Source organism: Macrobrachium nipponense, chromosome 40 (assembly GCF_015104395.2).
Source record: "Macrobrachium nipponense isolate FS-2020 chromosome 40, ASM1510439v2, whole genome shotgun sequence".
NCBI classification, from domain to species: domain Eukaryota; kingdom Metazoa; phylum Arthropoda; class Malacostraca; order Decapoda; family Palaemonidae; genus Macrobrachium; species Macrobrachium nipponense.
Genome location: NC_061101.1, coordinates 25,528,200 through 25,550,699, shown reverse-complemented (window position 1 = coordinate 25,550,699; position 22,500 = coordinate 25,528,200). Strand labels below are relative to the sequence as shown.

Sequence of the window (22,500 nt, the reverse complement as noted above, 5' to 3'; positions counted from 1 at the left end):
TTATTTTGCCTTCTACTTAGTATTAATATGATTAATAACAAGTTCTTTATATCATTAATATTATAACAGTTAGGTTACTGTGAAAACTTTATTCATATAATAATAATAATAATAATAATAATAAAATAATATAATAATAATAATAATAATAATAATAATAATAATAATTAATCAATCTCCTTCCCACAGGACAGATGTCAAGGAACAATAGACGTTACAGGCTGGATGTGCTTCTGTGGTTTCTTGCCCAGGGAAATGAAGGGTAGACCGGGGTTAGTTGCTACAATTTTACTATTTTTCCTCTAATTCAATATCTAACGAAGGAAACTTAAATAAATTTATGCTGTGAAAAGGTTATTAATAGTGTTATCATACTCATGTAACAAAAAGGTTATATACTTTTTAATTCCTGTAATATAATAGAAAATAGCTGAAAAACTTTTTGTATACAACTTGCCCCATATACGGGGCAAGTTATTACAGTCCATCGGGTATATTTTTTACAAAATATAAAAAGAAGCACACCCTTTAAAAACCAAAGGAATTGAGTTAACACTTCATTGTTCGCAGGTCCCATACATACATAATGAGCAATTTCATTTGTGCAGCGTTCATAGTCCTAAACTTTGAATTTGGTGCATTTCACCCATTACTCCCCTGAGGTTGTATTTGGCCATTTCACCAATAATCTTGAATGTTATTTTTGCTTGTATTTCCACCAGACTTCAGAAACCTTTTGTTATTCAGATTCCTTGTACTGGTTTTACTCCTGAGCCTTTTTTCTTGCGAATTCTCGTTGTGATTCTGTAGTTTCATCTTCCTTTTCTGCATCTTTGTGTGTTTGTAGGACTAGCCTTTTTAAAAGGTCGTAGCTCCTCTGGGGGTTTGATATCTCCTGTAGGTCTTTGTTCTGTCTTTATAGAAGGAGGTGAATTGTATATGTAAGGCCTATCTAAACCATCCTTGCTTGTGCTTGCAACAGGGTCTGGAATCATTTTCAAAGGCTTGTCATGAGTTGGGGAGTTAGATAGTCTTGAGGAGGTTCACAGGTAGGTATCATGTAGCCTATGTAAGCTCCAGTAGGGTGTAACGGGCTTTCACCATTTGGTTTGGTTTCATTACCTATTTTTGTGGCTTCTACAACTACAGGTGTATCCTATGGTTTTTTTTTCTTTGGGGGGGGGGGGGCGGGGGAGGGGGGGGGGGTGGGGGCGACCAGATACAACTGTATATTATGCGGGGAAGTTGTTACTGATTGTTACAACTATCCCCGAGCGAATTATTTTCCTTCTCCTTATGAATTTTGCTATTCATTTGAATTATGGGAAAATGAAATCTAATCACATATGAAGCATAAAGACAGTTATTTTTAAAAATCACATTATTTTCCATGAACAAGAGTTTCATTAAGGTCTAAGCGCCTCAGTGGCGTGATCGGTATGGTCTCGGCCTGCCACCTCGGTGGCCGCGAGTTCGATTCTCGGGCATTCCACTGAGGTGAAAGAAATCTGTATTTCTGGTGATAGAAGCTCACTCTCGACGTGGTTCGGAGTCACGTAAAGCCGTTGGTCCCGTTGCTAAATAACCACTGATTCCATGCAAAGTAAAAACACCATACAAACCAAATTCATTAAGGTCTATGAAAATAATATGAAAGGTCAAAATATTTACTCAGGGTATCCAAAAACAGTTTTTTGCATGTAATTTCGTAGACGGGTGATCAACTTGTTTTTCACTCAACGAGGATAAGGCTGATACTGACGCCTGATCGTGTGAAGAACCTCGGCGCAAACTATTTCTATATGATGAAGATATTGACAGTGTATCAACCTACCCCTGTATGCAACTATAGGCCCGGTCTCCCCTACAGACAGTCAACCCCCACTATTCGCTGTCTTGCAACTCGCGGACTCACATATACTAACCTATTCACAGATTTCTTTGGAACTTCTATACATTATTCACAGAAATTTAAAATTTCTCCTATTGGCAGTATTTTTCACTGAGGAATATTCACTAATTACTGTATTTTCATATAATTTTCATGACTAAATTCGCTTTTTGTGATAAAACTATTAAAATAGGCAGGTCTAAGCGTTTTTAGAGGGGTTCTAAGTATTCGTGGATTTTAGCCATTTTGGGGGTGTGGCACACATCCCACAATTACCGGCGATCAACTACACACACACACACACACACACAAATTATGTTTACGTAAGCATGTATGTACAGTGTGTTTATTGTGTACATATGTTTGTGGAAAATTCAGGATCATTAATATAAATTATACAACTGATGGGTTTGTGCAAATAAAAAACCTTTATTATAAAAACCTTTTTACAATTTATTTTTTAAAAAATCAATTCACCTATTCAGTCTCTGTTATCCATTGGTTGCCTACCTGCTACTTGAGTCAGGCCAGGAGTTGAGAATTAACAGATTTTTGAGATAGAAAGTGGATCTTTGTTTACGTGATCTCCAATAAACAAAGGTTTACATCATGGCCCCACCATAGCCTTCCGGTTAGTATAATGATCTAGATGTGTAATGTATTCTGTGGGGGATTTGCCTTCTTATGATTCTTTATCAGGATATCTTTTACATATTCAACTTTTACATATTATTCTGCTTGCTGTACAGTTTAAATAAATGTAAGCTTTCCTATACCATAAATCACTAAGAGGGTTTATTAGTATATGATTAGTATATAATGATGCAAGTTGGAGTTGCTTATTGAAAATGCCTTTCACCAAGTTTTTACTGAATAATTGTCACATTTACTTCTTAGATTTCTGTGAAAGTTGAGGCCATTTGATGTAGTCTCTCTTCTGTTGGGTTTGATGAGTAAATGGATCCATTTATATTTGAACAAGGGAATCATAGATATCCTTCTGGCTTCTTCGATGTCTGCGTAGGTTTGTCATCATTGGCAGTGAAGTGTAGCCTGCATCTTCTTTTTGTTGACATCGCTGTGTTTTTATGAATCTTCAGCATCTACTGTAAATTACTATCATCGCTTCCATCATCGGTATCATTTTCCTCATAATCGCCTTCAGTGATATTTGTGTCCAAGTGAAATGAGTTGCTGGGAACTCCATTTTCATTCTCATCTACATTAAAAAATACAGAAAAAAAAATTTCTTACAAATTATTTTAGTAAAAAAAAAATGGAAATACATAATTTTCTTTGGATATTAATTTAGGATATGAATTTTCACCTGTTAATTTGAAAAAAAAATACAAGAAAATAAATAATGGCAAATTGTTCCGCAAGAAACAAAAATATTTCACTTCCTGAGGACATATTGCGATGGTGGATTCATGAAACTTATTTATGTCATGTTGGAAGTAAATTAAGCCACGGAATTGAAAACTCTGCAGTAGCTTTAAAGAGCTACTTTTTTTTTATTATTATTATTTGTAGTCTTCGTGAGTAGGCTGTACATGTGATTTCACTTAATTCTTATTCCATTGGTTTAATATTAGTAACAGTGTGTATAGTAGTTTGTCAATTGACTTTATTTTCACACATGCTATTGCTTTTTGTGAAATGGTATTGTACGTGCAGTTTTTCAGTCATGGTATATTTGATTTAAGGTTTAGTTTTAGTTTTTAATTCAGACTTGGAGTTAAATGACTCTTCGTTGTGTAAAACGAGTAATATGCAACCATACGGGTGAATGTGTAAATACAAATACTAATCATAACAGCTCATTTTGTTAAAAGCACTGAAGGTACGAAACATGCATCTTGAGCAAATGAATTTTATGTGCACAGTATTTTTATCGTTTGATATACAGCTTGAATTTGGGTGCACTATTTGTAATGTACTTAGGAAAAGAATACCGGAATACTTACCACCAGAATAAACTGCATTATCAAAACCAAAAGCCCCACTTGTAGAGAGAGGCTGGGGTCTTCTTCTACAATAGTGAGCAAGGCATAGCAGGCCACCGAGAACTGTTATCATTAGTGCCATTACTATTCCAATAATGGTGCCAGTGTTGTTTTCTTGAGATGTTCCTGTGTGGTAATATGTTATTTAAGGAATTGCTGACCCAAGGTTTTACTTTTCAACTCATACAGTGTGTGGAAACATCGTCTGAGTAATATGTGCCTTGATCTGTTGGCCCCGTGGCAAAAATACGTAACGAAATTGGTGTAATTACTTACTTAGAGCAGCGGTCGCCAACCTTTCGAACTTCATGGACCACTAAATGTATAACTTTAAATTTGCCAGACCACTAATATGAATCTTAAAAAAGGGGGGTTAAATTCATTAATTTGATATGCCTTTTATGTATACTACATTAGGTTAAATTGATATTTATAATGTTTAATTTATTGTAATTAATAATGCTGTTAGTTAGTTAACGCTGTTTTTTCTGCTAAATGCTGGATCCTAATTTTTAATGCTAAATCTAGCATTAAAAATGCTAAATTGGCAACACTGGGGTCTCTGTCTTCTGTGCAATTTGTATCAGGGTTGCCTGAAGAGGATGATATAAAAATAAAAATTTAAATAATGTCCCAGTTTTTCTGCCGACCATCAAAATTTACTCATGAACCACCAGGGTCCGTGGACCACCGGTTGGCGACCGCTGCTTTAGAGGATGGTGAATACTGGGTGTAAATAGGGCGAACTCAGTTTCAAATACCTGCCACACCTATTGATACTGAGCAGTATTTATCTTTGCTAACAAAGGTCTGAGGGGTTAATATTTCCTCCTGTGTGTATGCCTGAATGCAAACATTAATTTCTGTACAACAAATAAATATATCCAGATGAAACTAGGTGAAAATATATATTAGAAGACACGCGGAACACTAACTTTGATGTTTGTTGATGAACATTTGATGTTTCTCACAAATGGAAACAATATCCCTGAGAATAAAGAGTCGAGATACTCGAGGCCTGACTGCTTACATTTCTTACAGCTTTATTTTCTAATTGATAAAATCTTTTAGATATATATACTAATTTCATAGTCATACCAAGGTTCAGCTCCCGTATGGCAAAGAAGATTTTCCTAGAGTTATGCTCAGTCTTAATAGTGGGTAAAATTTCAATCTTTTGTTTTCCGAATTTTATATACCCTGCCCTGTGCTGGATAAAATTGTTTACTAATATCTGAAAGATTGACCATTATTAAATTTTTCTCTACTGTTATTTCAACCCTTTGTGTATGTTTATCATCATTACTTCAGTGTTTCTTAGTTTTGAGTCTCATCTATTAAGGAAGCTTTTGTAAATCTGGTGTTTTGATGATTATGAGAACATATCTGCATATTTAAATTCATTCAAGTATCTGTCTTTCCTCCAGATTTAAACATTCACATCTCTGACCACTGTTTTGTTATAAAATCTGTAAGAAGGGCAAAAAGCAAAGGTGAAATAACATCCCTTTTAGGACTTCAGTATACGTACACAGTGGACCCCCTGTATTCACGTTCTCGAAATTAGCAGACTCCTATTCGCGGATATCTCTTTGGACCACATCTACCCATTATACGAGGGAAATTCGCCCTTTCGCGGTATTTTTCATTGAGAAATACTCACGAATTACTTTATTTTCATATCATTTCCATGCTAAATGCACTTTTTGTGATAAAACTATATAGATATTCAGTTGTAAGCGTTTTTAGAGGGGTTCTAAGTATTCGCGGATTCTAGCTGTTCCCGGGGGAGTTTGGTACACACCCCCCATGAATACGGGGATACACTGTATATTGCAAATTCTGTTGGCTAGACCTAGTCAAAATGTACCCTGGATCTACTTCGTTCAAAAAATATTTCAATTACCTATGTTTTCATATTCAACATGAATACCCTATTGACTATGCACCTTCCATAATATTGATCTGTGGATGCTGTCTAATGCCTTTTCATGTTTACCAAAAGCTTTCTATTACGAAGATTGAGAAGAGGTAAATAAATGTTTTGACTAACAGGCTAATGATGTTGACAAAGCCTTATTTATATTCAGGGGGTGGCATTTTGTGTTATATAGTGTATCCCACACAATTAACAATGAAATATCCCTGGGGGAAAAGAAAAAGGAAAATACTGGTCAAAAGTAGGAATGGATCAGTAATAACATAAGCAGAAAAAAGGCAACATTGTGTGCAATGTTTTTGTAAGGTCATGAATAAAAGATATGACGGGACAAGTTGACTCGTATGAGTTTCCAGAAAATAGTGGGGCACTTCCAGAGAATGTTTTTTTTTATTATTTTGTTTTTCACTACCTTTGTTGTTTGCCCTTCATAAAGAAGAAAAGTTTTGGTGATTAAAAAGATAAATCTTTTGTATTGTGGACTTTGTCAAAGATAGAAATAGTAAAAGTTCAGTGGTTGACCTTTATGACTTACGTTCTTCTGGTGCTCCATAGGTGCCAGATTCGAAGTTTACTGTTGATAAAATGAAAAGGAGTGTTAAAATGCCAGAGAAATAATTTTTGATCTTGAATAGATTTTGTATTTTATTCTAAACCTAGTGTTAGCTTTGTCTTATAATTAGATTTTTAAATTTACAGAAAATGTGGGATCATGTGGCAGCTGTTTTAACTTTGCCCTGTTGATTTTTGGATGCCAAATATAATGGGTAGTTTTGCTGGTAGCCTTATATTAAGCCTTACAAAAGAATCATTTTTTAATGCTCTTACTCTTTGTAGCCTTGCAAATGAAAGGTCTTGCATTACTACAGACGTTGTCATTCCAGTGGCCTGAGCCAGGGTACATTTCGACACATTCTTCTCTCCCATTGTTTGGTTCCCCTGTCTGCCAGTTGATGAAATCATAGCCGCTACCATCACTCCAACCAAACCCTGTAGAAAAAAAGGTTCAGAATTTAAAATGTTCCCCATGTAGCCTCATCCTGATCTGACAAAAGCCATTATAGAGAATCAAGTACCCTTTATCAAAATCTGTATCCTCTTAGTTTTTTTTTAAGTTACTTTGGTGGTGAAAGTGCCCATATCAGTATGTCACTGCCTACATGGAATGGTGGGTGCTTGTCTCAGCATCAGTGATTGAGATCACTTTTACTTGATCACATTTTAGGGAATAAGATAAACTCTGGGTATTCGAAAGTGGATCAAGTCTGAAGGTCAAGAAGTGTATTTTATTCAATATAACAACTTGTGTCTCTTTAATTCTATTCTTGCTATCCCTTCAGGGTAATGTAATGGGTGTGTGTTAAGTAGGCATTTTCTGTTGGCACCATCAGGCGAGGAATTGATATTTAAAAAGCGGTACAAGTCTGTTTTATTTTAGTTTGATTCTCAAATATGACATTGCAATCGCTTATTAGTGTTTCATTCTGACTTAATGCCTAGAAGTTCTGGTTTTGTTAATTTTATATATTAAAGTTATATTCCGAGTATGTATTTAAACTACATGTGTTCATATAAGTGTTGTTGATTTCACAAATATGAAAAATTCTAAAAATATTTAGAAACGTAACAAATGCGAAGCCTTTAACAAACTTCTGCAGTCATTAAAGACACAGACGATGCTCGTTTATCTTAAGTAATATCCGAAAGAAATTAAGTCTTGTCCCATTTTTGTAGGAAAAAAATACGTAACTAACTTCTTTTAGGGTGGAGGCAAGTAGGGTCTGGGTGACTCAAATCAAACTTAGGTGTTGTAAGAAGCAAGGATGTTCATGCCTGTGCATTCTATCTTACGTAAATAGGAACATAAAGTTCAACAAAAATATTGAACAAGATTTATCTCTTGAGGAAATGGCTCACGAATGACAGTTATGGCAGGTATGCAAATATGTATTCCAGTAAAATGGCTTGAATCTTTATGTAGTAAATGGGTGCATCACGAAGTTCCTTGATTGTATAACAGTATATTACAAAGCAGATCCGAGCAAGAGAGGCAGAGAAAAAGGAAGGAGGTTGCAGACTAGTGGTTGTTACTCTTGAATCATCAGCTATTACTCGGTGGTTAAATGTTCTTGGTAATACTAGTTGAAGGAGTGGAAACTTACTGATGTCTGAAAAATGTTTACCTCTTACAGCATGTTAATTTCTTTTTTCATTGAAGATTCGGTGATTTAAGCTTATGTCAGAAAGCAAAGCTATTTCCCCAGGAGTGATTGGAAAATTAGATAGTTTGACAAACTGAGCACAAGTACTGTAAGATCTAAATAGTGTATAGCTCTAGATTTGTTAAAATTCTTGCTCAGAAATTTCATGTCCACTGTACTATTTAGGGATTTGGGTAATGCAGGATTTGTTTTATTTGTTTATTTATATTTTTTTAGGAACTATAGGCTTATGCTTATGGCAAGTGAGTGTGAGAGACAAACCTTTACAATCTAAATATTCCACTATTTTAATATTTTCAAGTCAACCTTACCAAGGAATTTTGTACCTCTATGGAGTCATACCCATATATAATTTGTTTTGTGACTTTATTACACATGCAGTATATAACTATGTTAACTTGTAATTAAATTAATTAAAATTTGTAAAAGACTCACCTTCTTTCATTTGTATAAGGCCAATCCACATTGGGTCTTTGATATTGTGAGCTGCTTGGGCAATTAAATCTAACTCAGACTTGCTATGGATGGATGCCAGATTACTACCAAGATTTGCACACCTGCCTCGGGGAAAAATAAAACATGGAATGGAATTAGCGCTAACGTAGGATACCACATATTCGTACATCACTATACCATGTCAAATATATTTAGTACTAGGTTTCCGATAGCTTTGTAGATTCACCGTCACTGACGTGGAGACCCATTGTAGCTAATTTTATATTTTACTCAGTTATGAAAATCCATATATTCTATTATGCGAGGCAGTTTAACCCCGTCCACACGGTCGAACTTTGCCCGACAGACTTTGTTCGATTTGACGTCAGAAGCGGGAAAAGTCAGAACCTTATCCGCAGTTTCTCCTTTTCTGACGTCACATCGAACAAAGTCTGTCAGGCAAAGTTCGACCGCGTGGACGGGGCTTTACTTTACCACTTATTAGCGTCCATCCAAGGCCTTGCATGAGTGACTATGTTATAACAGGAGCTCCCTCCAAGGTCCAGCCAGCTGTCAATAGCGCAGGTTCCTCCAGAGGGTGTGTCTGGTGTAGGGGGTGTCTCTGAAAAAGTAGTTCCACACAACGGAAATTAAAACTTGTTTGTAAAATATGTGAGTTGTAGGTTAGTTGTCATTTAGGAGCTTTGAATTTGAATTTATTGTGGCATATTTAAATTAACTGACTGATGAAACGGTTTTTCAGATTTTTTTCAACAAAGATTTTTGTGACGTCACTAAGGATTAAGTACTGGACATGTACCTTAAACAATAATGGAGGATCCATAAGGTTTCTAAAACCCCAATTGTCATTATCACATTTGAGGATCATGATGTAACTTCTAGTTTTTTGCATTGAAAATGAGAGAATACTTGTTCGTGTAATAAAACATAAGCCTCTAAAGCGCCGAAGTAGTTTCAAATTTAGATTTTTCTTCCCAAGTACATCACGTAAAAGTGAAAAGTTGTGTGACAATTGCTCTGCATTAGAACATGGAAAAACGCCTCAGTGGCGTGGTCGGTACGGTGTTGGCATTTCGCCTCGTTGGCCGCGAGTTCGATTCTCGGACATTCCATTGAGATGTGAAAGATGTGTTTTTCTGGCGATAGAAGTTCACTCTCGACGTGGTTCGGAAGTCACGTAAAGCCGTTGGTCCCATTGCTGAATAACCATTGGTTCCATGCAACGTAAAAACACCATACAAACAATCAAACAAATTAGAACATGGAGCTTGAACATTAGTTGCTAAATGTACTAATTCTGCTTGCATATTCATGAAATTGGCTTTCCTTTGTGGTGGTGCCTGTAAGGAGATGAACTTCTAAGACAGAAGGTATCATTTTTACTCGCCCTCTTAAAATGCTGATGGCCTACCATTCAAACACGCTATTACTTTTTGAAAAAGGCTACTTTAGCCATAGTAGCAAATCTGGTAGAAGGTTTGTGTATGTGCAAAAAAAGAATGAACAGGATTTCCAATTTAGATTAATGTGGCCTTATGGCGCATGTACATTGCCCATGTCTGAAACCTTTTTGTTTATGGAAAGTTTATCTGAGAACATTTAATGGCAAACAAAATAGTTGTTTGAGCTATGGGTTTGTTGTGAAACGAACTAGTAGATTCACATCAACCGTGTGTCTGATGTTTAGGCCAGTCCCTTACGACGCTCTTGATTGGCTGTTGATAAGCCAATCACAGGGCTGGAAACTCTGTCTCTCTTGAGAGTTCACATAGGCAGGATTATCTTCCACCTCTCCTAAGGGATTACGTCTTTCAAAAGTATCCCTCAGGAGAGGTGGAACATACATCCTGCTTATGTGAACTCTCTCGAGAGACTGAGAGTTTCCAGCCCTGTCATTGGCTTATCATCAGCCAAGCGGGAGCGTCGTAAGGGACTGGCCTAGACATCAGATGCACGGTTGATGTGAATGTACTATAGTACTAAGGCTTTATTGCACTAGAATAGCAGACTGTAAACTACCTGCTGCACAAGTAAAGAACTGAAGCTAGGTCACATATATTTTTGCAAAGTAAGATTTTAATGGGGGTTTGTTTTGAAAAGTATTACATACCCTGTTAAGTAATTTCAACCTTTCTCTAGTATTTCTCAGACTAATTTGGGGGATTTGCAGGATTTCCTGACAGATTATATTTGAGTTTTTATGTTTTAGTTATTGATTTTGTTTACACATTAATAATGGAGAGAGTTAGTGGTAGAAAAAGTATTGGTATAAGATTTGCGTCAACTTTTTATATTAATTTTGTTATTGCAGTTATTCCCATGTTGATCATTCATAGATCTAAAAAGGTCAGTTTTATACTTCAATACCAGTTATATTTTTACATTCTTTAAGAGAATAAGTTAAAGAATACTGTGCGCTGTGCGATCAGTTTTCAAATACTGTAGCTCAATAGCTTGGGATGTAATGTCAAAGTTTACATTCAGCAAATCAATCAGTCTCTCGTACGAGATTTACAATTAAGATTTACTTTGTTGTATCACATTGGCATCGCATTTCGTGCTTCAGTATGATGTTCATGTGCATTACATCATATTCCCTGCAAGGCAAACAAAACTGATTTATGTTTTCTAGTATATGTTCAAGAGGTTTCTCTGGAAAAACACCACTGTATTTATGCTACATTGGCGTCTGCACTGCATCTGTGCTGTCATAGACTATTAACTTAGATTAATTTTAATGAGGGAAAAACAGTGAAAAGTTACCTGATGTGTATTTACATATAAAGTTTCGCTCCTCATCACAGTTTTCCAAAAACCATAAGCCAGTTTCTGAATTCAGAGTAGAACAGCTGTGGTTGGCGGAACTGATGTTTGGTTCACCTTTCCCCCATTGGGTATATAGTGTGGGCCATGCATCACTCCACTGGAAGACCTTTGGATCCTACCAGTGTAAGAAATGATAGAGAAAGAATGTTATGTTGATTTTTTAAAATGATCTTGAAAATAGGAACGATATACATTTTCTTACACATTAAAGAGAAATTTTAAAAAGAAACTATAGGTAAATATGAGTAGTTTAACAGTATTAGCCTTGTTAAGGATGAATTTAATCTTGCTTATAAGCTTTGTTCAGGGTCATTATTCAAGAAAGCAATGTTGCAGTTTTTTGTCATGCAACTTTTAAATTGTAAGGAAATTTTTAAGGTTATAAGTCTAATTAACTATTTATTGGAGGTTGGTCTGAATTAGATAACATGTAAACATACAGAAATACAATGTTGAGACTATGTTTGCAATGTTGTACATGAAATTGTGTCTTTGAAAGTTACTCTTGATTGTAGATGTCTAGGATTACTCTATTTCAGAATATTATCCATTTTCCCATTAATTTGACAAGTTAGTCATATCTTGAATTCCTTATTTCACGGCGTCGAAAACGCTGATTTTGAAGGCACACCCCAATTTTTATTTAAAATTTTAGAAAAAAAGAAATAGGGTTAAAACACTTCCATGAGTTGAGGGCGTTGTAGTGGTTAGAGTGTTGCAGTCATCTAACGGTCTCCTAAGTACTGAACTACCACCACTATGGCTTTGCCTGATGCAGTATGTTGATTGCTGTACCGTAATTTTTTCAGTTTATTGATAAAAAAAACTTGGCTTTGTGTGTATTTCAGTTCATTGATTTTACTATTTGATCATCTTTTCTGATGTTGCCATACCAGAGAGGTGCTTCTTCGGAAATTCTGGTGGCCAATAATGACTAAGTGCTTCTGAATTGTTGGGAATCAGCTTATGCTTCATTTTAAAAACTTGGTAGTATTGGATGTAGGCTTTTTCTGCAGTTTTTTTAAATTACAGAGTAAAACTAAACACTATAGGAAATATTAGACCTTAATAGGTAATATTAGAAGAGAGGAATAGCATTTTATTGCACGATTACAGTTTGTAAAGACATGGCAAACATGACACCACGAATACCAACCTACGTAGTCAACGAAATGGCAGACAGCTTAGCAAAGAGCACTGCTTGAAATGCTGTACAAAGATTGATGATGTTACTATTTAGACTTGTTCTTAGAATCAAGGAATGTTATGACTGACCGGACAAATCTGAAATCTCATTCTTTCTTTCCTTAAATCTTTAAATATTCAGGGCAGAGTCTATCTGGTAGCATTCAGGAAATGTTTTAAGACTACCAAGTCATCTCTCCCATGGGTCTACAGTACTATGCCAAAGAGAGGGGAAACTGCCTAGGTCGCCTGAGAATTGGGTACTTGGCGTTGAATCATGGATTTTTGTTCAGTAGGCAATCCTTGTCAAACAGTGATGTATGTTAGGTTGGCTTTGTGGCACTTTATGGTTGGGACATGGATGTTATTTTATGACAGAGCATGCGACTGCGTTGATAGAACATTTAAATGATTGTACTAACTTGTTTTCTGGTGTTGATGAACTTTGCTGTTGTGACAATAGATTCTTTATTTTTTAAACCATATATAAAATCAGTCCTCTACGTTTCTAATACACCAAGATTCTTGATAACTTTGTTTTTGGAAATAGTACTTCTTCAGTGGAAATGTTAACGGTAAACATCTTTTATGTCAGTGTGAAGACCTTATTATGCACCCATCAGGAAGAAAAAAGTTAAAATAACTTACCGCTAAGTTGTTGCACCCAATCCATGGATTTTCAAGGTTATATTGTTGGGCTAAAACCCATAACCATGAACTCTCTGCTTTGTTTGCAGCTGAAGCCAAATGACCCCCTTCGTTTCTGCAAGTCAGCTCAGCCTCCTTAAAGTGGTAAGAAGCACATTAGATGATAAAGCATTATGAATATTATCTGATTTGAAAGTATATTATATTTTAATGACAGAATTTAAAGAATAGATTAGATTATTCCACCTTTAAAAAAAGCCAGGCTTCTTAAGTTATGAGGGTCATTTCGTTTCTTGTGAAAATATACTGCATGCAATTTCCTTCATTAATTTTGTTATGAAGTTATACTAGAATTATGTTTTGGAATATACAAAAACCTCTAATGAATTGGAATAATGTATGCCCAGAAACCGATGTGAGTATCATGAAACCATTCCAGGAACAAGAGGTATCCTCCTACGTTTTAGTCCAAAGTTTAGTATGTACCTTAAGAGTATGTCAGCATTCTAATAGAATACATGTGGAGCATGCATTTAGTTAATGGAAAATAGAATGATTTTGATTTTTTATTGCAGAGTTGAGAATATTGTGAGAGCATCATCATTTAAGGAATGTGTTCCCAGCCCATTTTATGTCTGTAAGCAAATTTATAAGATGTATCCATTGTAGGAGCCTTTAAAACGTACTCGTGTTTGAAAGTTAGTAATTGTGGTTTGGATTTCCTTACTTTCAACTTGGGTTTGCAATTATCTGATTTAATTTCCATTTGGAATTTAACCAAATTTGCCGCAGTAATCCGACACCACTCCGCACTGTAATTATTATTTATTATGTATTTATTTTAGAAGGCTGTCTTCAAAATTTATTTAAAGATATCTGAGGAGAGATATATGTTTCATTTGATAAATTTCAACCCCAGTTTCGGTGTGCTCCCCTGGAAATTTAATTTAATTTTTAAGGTACATACTAAAACTTAAGACTGAATATGATAGGTAACTGATGGGAAAGTTTCGTTGAAAGTGCTCTTAGATATGCTTCATTCTATTTCATCGTAGGTTTCAGAAGATCTCCACGAATTTGTTCTATACGGGGGTTGGAAAAAACACTTCATTATAATAGTGTGACTCAGATGCTTTAGAATCTAATATGTAATATGCCAAATTGTGACTTAATACTGTACCTTCCAAGATTTGACGGTTGCCTCCACCCGGTAGCACTTATTGTCGTATTTGATGTAATTGTCAAAAGGAGGACTGCAGGTTTGGAATGGATTACTACTGGGTTGACTGGAATCTAATTTAGATAAAAATACTCTTATAGTTTGCTCCATGCCAAAATATGCAGTGTTTGTCTAATAGAAATTTTCATAGTATTCTAGTTTTAAAACTTAGACTTCATACCTACACCTCGTCTGCTCACTCACTAATATTTCTTGATTTTTTTTTTATTTTTGCAAGTGTATGTCCATATTAGTTCTAGTGCATAGGTTTTAGTCTTAATAACGATCCATACACTTGTCCATACTTTCTCTTTCTAGAGTGGTGGGCCTCTAGGCAAGAACTGTAAAGGTTGTGCTATTTAATTTCAGTTGTATGTTTTAGGTAGGAGTGGCAGTAGAGGCTTGAATTAACCATTCCCTCAAAAGATAGTATCTGGAAATTTCGAAGCTTGTTGATAAGAATTTTGGAAAGGTTAACTGAAGGAAGTGTTTGCAAGTTTGGGAAGTTACTCACTCCTGATACTTCTAACTATACTTCTGTATTTGATATAAAACCTGTTATGATTAAAGTCTAATGTACTAAAATAGGTCGTCAGAAAATAATCATAGACGTGCTTCATATTGAAGAAAATCATAGTTATGAGATTAAATAATAACCTTGGTGGATGTTTTGAAAGTTTAAATTATTGACTGAAAAATTAACTCGACAACAACAGTGTGACGTTTGTTTGCTTATCATGAGAACTCTAAATAAAAAATTAGACTAGTTTACATTGTCTGCATCTCACTGTGTTTCTTATCATGGACAAAATAAGGTAGGTAATAACTTACCCGGTGTTATTTGACAGATGTATCCATTGAGTGCCTCGCAGTTTATATCATTCCACAGTCCAGCAAGGTTGGAAATATGAGTGTTTACGCAGTTCTCATTTCGATCTTCATTTAGCCACTGGATAAGAAAAAAGTATTTGAGGATATTAAATACTTATTGTAGAGACATTATTTTTCCAGTTTATGCACCCTTATAAATTACTGTAACAAATGGAGGAGGTGAAAATGCTGGATGATGGTTAAGGGAATTATTTTTTAAGAAATGCATTATGTATACAATAGCCCTCCCAGATACTGGCGTCATTGTTGTCGTGGCTCAAGAGCCAATAGATGTGGTTTGATGCTTGAGGAATTGCCATTTGTGGGGTAATCTCATCTGGTCGTGGAGCCATGCTTTTGTGTTAACTGAGAACCATTACTTTTCTTCGTCTTTCATATTTCCTTGTATTTCATGAAGTTCCTTCCATATTGCGTTTTACTCATAGTTATTCAGATACTACTTCACATTTATACTTGCAAATTCATTTATTCCATTTATTCTGGCCACCATTGACCACTCAGTATGTTTGCACCTGAGAGGTATCAGTAATCATGTCCTTTATATTTCAAGGGCAGGACGATTCCTTAGAACTGGCCCATAGATTCCAGATTTGCGCTGGTTTTGGGGACCGGACTTTTGGAATTTTGTCTTGTTTACCATCAAGATGATTAAATTGTGAATTATTGTATTCATAATGAATGAATGATTTTAAATTATCAGGAGTTATTGTATTCATAAAATGTTCAGGATCCCATAAGACAGGTTTTGCTTATATTTATGCCATTCCTTTGTGGTAAGGTAGGGAATGGACATTTGGAAGTCAGCTCTTATTGGAGCCATTGGTAGAGCCAGTGAATTCCATGAATAGCCAATGTTCTTTTATGGTTAAGCCTTTGGTGCCTCTGGACCTCATGAAGATCTCCTGACCCACTTAATGACCTCTGGTTATGATATGGAAATGGCAAGACCAGTAGAGAACTCCATAATATGAACTTTGGGAAATGTGAACCAAGTCATTGGCAGTAACAGGATTACTCAAGGATCTAATATCTTTTCAGAAAAATGTTATGATTTGCTTAACTTACCAGTTAAGAGAGGTGAAGAAACCAAGAATAAAAAAAATCATATTCCTTGGAGTGCCACTATGAAAGCATATGAGTGACATGCAAGAATTATTGGAGAATATTGAAAATAAGAATAAATTTAAAAGAGCAGGATAAGGAATGGAAAGAATGGATTTCCTTGAATTAAATGTGTACCAGCCTTTAGTGCAAGCTGTGCTATTTAAAAGATAAAAATTTATGAATCAGAACTTAACAAAAATCTGTGATGTAGCTCCGTGAACATTTAAACTGCCTTGAAACGCAAGATTAACATACTATTTCAGAGCATATTTACACCATCAACGTATCATGTTGCAATATCAAGCGGGCTGACTCTGTTATTTTGAATTTAGTAAAAGTACGTAAAAAGAAAGTTGGTACCCAAAGGATGTAGAGTCATTTTATATCTGGTTGGAAATCCATACTTATGCCAAAATGAAAAAGTTTACGCTGAGCCACAAAGATAAATGACAATAAGGGAGAGAGATATTATACTTCATTGAAATTTAGCTGTGGAAAAAGAATGAACTTCATTAAATACCTACATGACTTCACCGAGGAAGAGACATTGAATTTTTATCTGAAGGAAGTATATGGGTGTATAAAGTTTAAGAAACTCAATGTTTTATATATATATATAATATATATATATATATATATATATATATATATATATATATATATATATATATATATATATACACATACATATATGTATGTATATATATATATATATACACATATATGTATATGAATAGATATAATACATACATAAATACGTGCATAAGTATATCAATAAATATGTATACAGCATAACGGTATATATATTCCCTATAGAAGCATAGGCGAATTCCATTAAATGCTATATGCGTAATGGACTGTATTCCTTGCATTTGTTGCATCCTAGATCAAAGTATAGCTGTTCCTTCCAATACAACTACTTCTCTCCGTACTGGTGGTTGATAGTTATTATTCCTCATCAGAATCTCCGCTGACATTTTGTCTGTGGTTTTTGTCTATAAGTGACAAAGGTAGTACGTGCATAATTGGATAATATTTGTACCGTTACCTTTGAGGATTGGTGATGAAGTTAAGATGGTCTGTGTTTTCTGTGGACAGTTTTGGTGAGACATACTTAAACTCTTAAGTTTATGCTAGGCAAATCGTTTAAGGAAAGACCACATTATAAATAATTTTTGCATTTAGGGAAAGATCCATATGGCAAAACATTGTTGCCTATACTTTGAAGACTGGCGATGTTAGGTAGGGCACTGTGTATCAATCAATTATTTCCATGATGTATTTATGACTTACCCCTTGGTTTAAATTCTCCCTCTTGCTGTTTGGTTCTCCTTGAGCCCAGTTTGTGTAAGTTAGCGCTGATTGGTCCAGCCAGTGGAATCCTTGTTCGTAACGGAGACCCAGCCACATATTCATTTTCAACTCCCCAAGTGCTGCTGTTACGTAGGCTGAAAAGAAGGCATGAAAAATTTATGAAGAAAGATAAATACTGTCAAATACTGCTTATTTGTGCTGGGTTTCCTCTTACGAGGGAATTCGTATTACCGGGGTAGTAGACAAGGAAGTGAAAGATCGTGTTGTAAAGTGTTCTTCATTCTGATATGAGAACACAAGTTAAGTCATACATTTTAAAGAGGTGGCAAGAATGGTGCTGTCCCTCCTCCTTGCCAACATTAGGTAATATAAAATCATTATGGGTAATATTAGACCCCTCCCTACAAATTCTAATAGCAACAGGAAGGTTGAAGTTGTTTTACTAAGACTGAGGATCGATCGGCCATACCCACTTCACACAACTTTATTGTAGCTATATAAGGCATTCCCCGGCTATCGGCTGGGCTTCTGTTCCCCGTGAGTGTGCTGATAAGTGAAAACCACCATTAATTAGCCGAAACTCAGTGATTTATGGCGTTTATGGCGCCATAAGGTGCCTTATGGCACGGATAGCCGAAACTCGTACTGTTATGGTGCCATAAATTGCCGATTTGATCGCTGATAACCGAGTCCGCCGATAACCGGGGACTCCCTGGGGACTCCCTGTATAGCAGTGCGCTAGTATGTGCTTATTGTCACAAGTTACTGTCAGCTGATTTCATTTTGGTGTACAGGCTGTAGTCCAAAATATGGCTTTCACTTGAAAGTTTATGCCAAAGGGTGAAGAAATTTTGTATGAATCCCAATAGTAAAAGACTGCAAATACCATAAAGATAATGACCCCAAGAAATGTTAGGCCTTGATAACGACCCCTAAAAACCCTTAGGGGTCACTGTTTAGGAAAATTCCTAACAATGTACATATATAAAGATTTTATCATTTTCATGCATACCACTGTTCACACATTACTTCATTAGAAGCAAGCAGAATTTTAGATTCTAACCTCTCTGTCTGTTTGAATGTCTTTTTTGTCAGCACTTGTTTACACGTGATATTCTGCCGGTTTGATTCATGGGAGTGGAAACACTTTGTGTGTTTTTCATGTTTTTAAGTTGGGTAGTAAATAATTTTTTGTTCAGGGTCCCATCTGTATTTGGATTCGGGTAAACTGATAGTCCCTAAATCCCTAGCAAGAATCCATTTAACTCGTGTTCCTATTTTGCATGATATGAAACTGACCTTGCTCCTTTACTGAAGAGATACTTGCTAGTTCTGCTCTGTCACTCAGTTTCTTGCAAGCCTTGCGAGCACTGTCGAAAGTTACCATCGCTTTGAAGAATTTCAAACATTTTATACCTGAAAAAAATATAAGAAATATAATACTTCTCCAAATGGGTTATGTACATTGCCTGTTGTTTGTACATTTTTACAACAAAAGTGTTTGTTGGTGAGATTTATTACAATGGCGTGTATTGTTGGTATGAAGTAAAGAACAAGAATGCTTCAGTAAATGGTATACAATATTACAGATAAGACCAGAAGAGTTTAATGAAAGTTGATAGTAAAGAAATTATTACAAATAGGAAAATAGGTGGTACAGCAGGTAGACAACAAGGCAAAAATGGGAAGGGCGGTTAAGAGAAAGCTTTAGAGAGCACATGGCCTGTCCACACTAACGGGCATGCCTGTTGGGCATTTCCAGCTGTTTATATTTTCTCTCACTTCTGAAGCAGTGTTACCAGACAATTGCATCATTCTCGCTCCACACTCAGTTGGTCAGTATAGGGAAACGGGTTTTGGGAACAGTATTTGCCCGTTGGCATTGCCCGCTAGTGTGGACAGGGCTTTAGAGGGAAAGAGAGAGAGAGAATGTTTGACCAAAAAGAGGTCACTTGCATGAGAGCAGTCGTGCCAGTGACATTTCTGATGCATAATGATAGGCGTGCTGATTATATGAAGCATCATATGGCTTACCTGTATGTATCCAACCTTCAGGACAGTTGCCCTCGGGGACTGGTGTAGCTACTTGAGGTGTGTGCATCGTCCAAAGTGCTCGTTTACAAATGCGACCTTGTTTATGACCACAGTTCTGATCATTCCAGTAGCCAAAGTCCCTTGTATACAAGGCAATGCAGTCTTCTTGATCTGCGAATAAAACGCCCGTGGTTATTAATTATCTTGATTTATTTCAACACTAAATCGTTGCTCCAAATGAGATGTCTCCGGGTAGAAAAGATGAGCAACATAGTGATTGCTGCTTCATTTATACTCAAACAACTAAGTTGTACTTACACTACTTAAAGAAAACGGATCTTTCCTAGATAGTGACCCCCAGCAAAGTTTGGGGGTTGTTATCTAGCTTGGAGGCTATTATTCCTCCAAGTTATCTAGAACTAATATTTCTTTGGCGTCATTATCTTCAAGATATTTATAGACGTTTGTTGAGGATTTTACTGTCATTCCCTAAGGACTTGCACTAAACACGCCGCAAAGATGGATTCATACTGGGTTAAAACCCTTGGGGTCACTACATATTTAGGAAAGATCCCAGAAAACTGCCGAAACATCACCCACTTTCATACACAGAAGGTGTGTGAGCAGCGTGTCAAAACTTGCTGACCCTGCTGTACCATTCACCCATAAGGATATTAAAACCTTGCCTTTTCAATACTTATTTCATTTCCATCTATCAAGCACATTTTGGGTCTGCCTCTCGTCCTACATAATATATCCGAATTATGCACTCTTGACTAAATTATCGCCATCCATGCTTTCACATTACCAAAACACTGAAAAAAAGTCACTGATCCATCCTTCACTTATGTCAAGCACTCTCCACATTCACTTCTTTCAGTTTCTCTTAGATATCCTTGCATTCTTCACCCTTTCAAGTCTTCTTGGTATCTCTGCATCCATCATCCTTATAATTATTTTTATTGTGCTGCATATTTAACGCAAATAGGTCAGTTCAGTAGCTTGAAGTTTTCTTTTTTTCATCTGCATTCAGCATCCGTAAAATAAGAATATCTTAGTTTAACCAGAACACTGAGCTGATTAACAGCTCTCCTAGCTAGGGCTGGGCCGAAGGAGTCGATATTTTTACGTGGCTAGGAACCTATTGGTTACCTGGCAACGGAACCTTAAGTTTATTGTGGGATCAGAACCACATTATAGGGAGAAATGAATTTCTAATTACCAGAAATAAATTCTTCTAATTCCCCGTTGACAAAGTGGGGAATCTAACAGTGTAAAGGCAAGTTAACATTAGATGTAAAAGTAATAAAAGATCTGTATATTTAGTCAAGTGATAACATGGCATGCATTTTTATTGTGGTTGAGTCTGTAGTGTCTAGAATGAGTTTAAATAAATAAAAAATAGTTCTTCAAGTAAGAGAATTAACTTGATTTTATGACGTCCTTCATCTTAACAAAGCTTAAGGGGAAAACCTAATCCTTTGTAGTGATGGCAATGTGTATACGCATAGTTTACTTGGAAGCTGCAGAACAAATGAATACCATAGTAATTGTTGGGTTCTCCCTTGGCCCAGTTGCTGTAGTCGAAAGCTGTTCCGTCTGCCCACTCGTAGCCTGAACCCCAATAAGCTAAACCACCGATCCACAGGACACTGTCATGTACGCTGTGCACCTGTTTTGGTAAGAACAGAATAAACATCTTCCATCAGAATGCGAGATGTATTAGAAAATGATGTGTTTATGTTTGTAATGCCTGTATTTAGGTACCATTAGCTTTCTTTGTAGGGAGAAGTAACTAAAGTGTACTTATACCTTATATTACTGTTCAATATGGAGTCACTTGTGTATTATCCTTTCATTTTACATAGCAGATATTGTATAATGTTAATGTAACAGTCGTTTATTATATCCAGATCTTCATGTAAATCAATTAACTTAATGATTAGAGACAGTTGCAGGGAAAGTGTTGTTGGGCTCAGATCAAAGTGGGTTACTGGCTGGTGGACAAAAATGTAGTAGATGCTAATTTCACTGAATAGTGTACAGGAATTTCCTCCCTAATCATTGCAGTCGTGTTAACTTTCTTTTTTCTTCAAAGGTGAATGGAAAATTCTCATAAATTAACATACAGACATTTGGAGAATATAAATGGACGAGGAAGTGGTTATCACAAACATTAATGAAATGATGATAGTGTCTTTATGCTTCTGTAATTGTAAATATATTGCTATCTATAGCTAATGACAATCCCTGTTGCAGTAAAAAAATTGATAAGTAATATATTTTTTTCAGTACGTATTAATATCACTCTTTATGCCAAAACGAATTTCAATAATTGTCAGGTTATAGAGTGTTAGTCATACGTTGGAATAACCTAGCCACCTGGGGGGGCAAACAAGTCCTTATGGGTGCCGGTCCCAAGCCCGGATAAATAGGGAGGGTTGGTGTCAGGAAGGGCATCCGGCTGTAAAAATCTGTGCCAAAACCAAAAAATGGAATGAGCCGAAATATGGAAAGAGGTAATGCTAGGGCGTACTCCGTAACGACGCACAGAGACATCGCCCTAACTCTGTGGTAAGGCGAGGGCTACTGCATCAGGAGCGGGTGCAGCTAAAGAAGCGAGCTCACATTGGGTTTAGAGTATGCCAGCTAAATGTTGGGTCCATGACTGGGAGAGGTAGAGAATTGGCTGACTTGATGAGAGAAAAGAAAGTAGATGTTATGTGTGCAAGAAACGCGGTGGAAAGGAAATAAAGCTAAAGAGT

General features: G+C 36.0%; 1 protein-coding gene across 2 annotated transcripts in view; it reads right to left on the bottom strand.

Moving 5' to 3' along the window:
• Positions 1–2,278: 2,278 nt before the first annotated feature.
• The window catches only part of LOC135212027 (macrophage mannose receptor 1-like), a 64,670-nt gene continuing 44,448 nt past the window's right edge, over positions 2,279–22,500 (bottom strand). For both annotated transcript variants that reach the window (XM_064245322.1, XM_064245323.1), the window contains exons 15-28: positions 21,278–21,407; positions 19,736–19,906; positions 19,001–19,117; positions 17,681–17,835; positions 15,224–15,341; positions 14,354–14,466; positions 13,174–13,308; positions 11,278–11,455; positions 8,989–9,115; positions 8,494–8,615; positions 6,665–6,826; positions 6,372–6,410; positions 3,859–4,023; positions 2,279–3,110 (exon numbers count right to left, since the gene is read on the bottom strand). In XM_064245322.1, the coding sequence (XP_064101392.1) occupies positions 2,995–3,110; positions 3,859–4,023; positions 6,372–6,410; positions 6,665–6,826; positions 8,494–8,615; positions 8,989–9,115; positions 11,278–11,455; positions 13,174–13,308; positions 14,354–14,466; positions 15,224–15,341; positions 17,681–17,835; positions 19,001–19,117; positions 19,736–19,906; positions 21,278–21,407 (1,848 nt within the window). In that variant the 3' untranslated portion in view covers positions 2,279–2,994. The remainder of the gene's footprint in view (positions 3,111–3,858; positions 4,024–6,371; positions 6,411–6,664; positions 6,827–8,493; positions 8,616–8,988; positions 9,116–11,277; positions 11,456–13,173; positions 13,309–14,353; positions 14,467–15,223; positions 15,342–17,680; positions 17,836–19,000; positions 19,118–19,735; positions 19,907–21,277; positions 21,408–22,500) is intronic.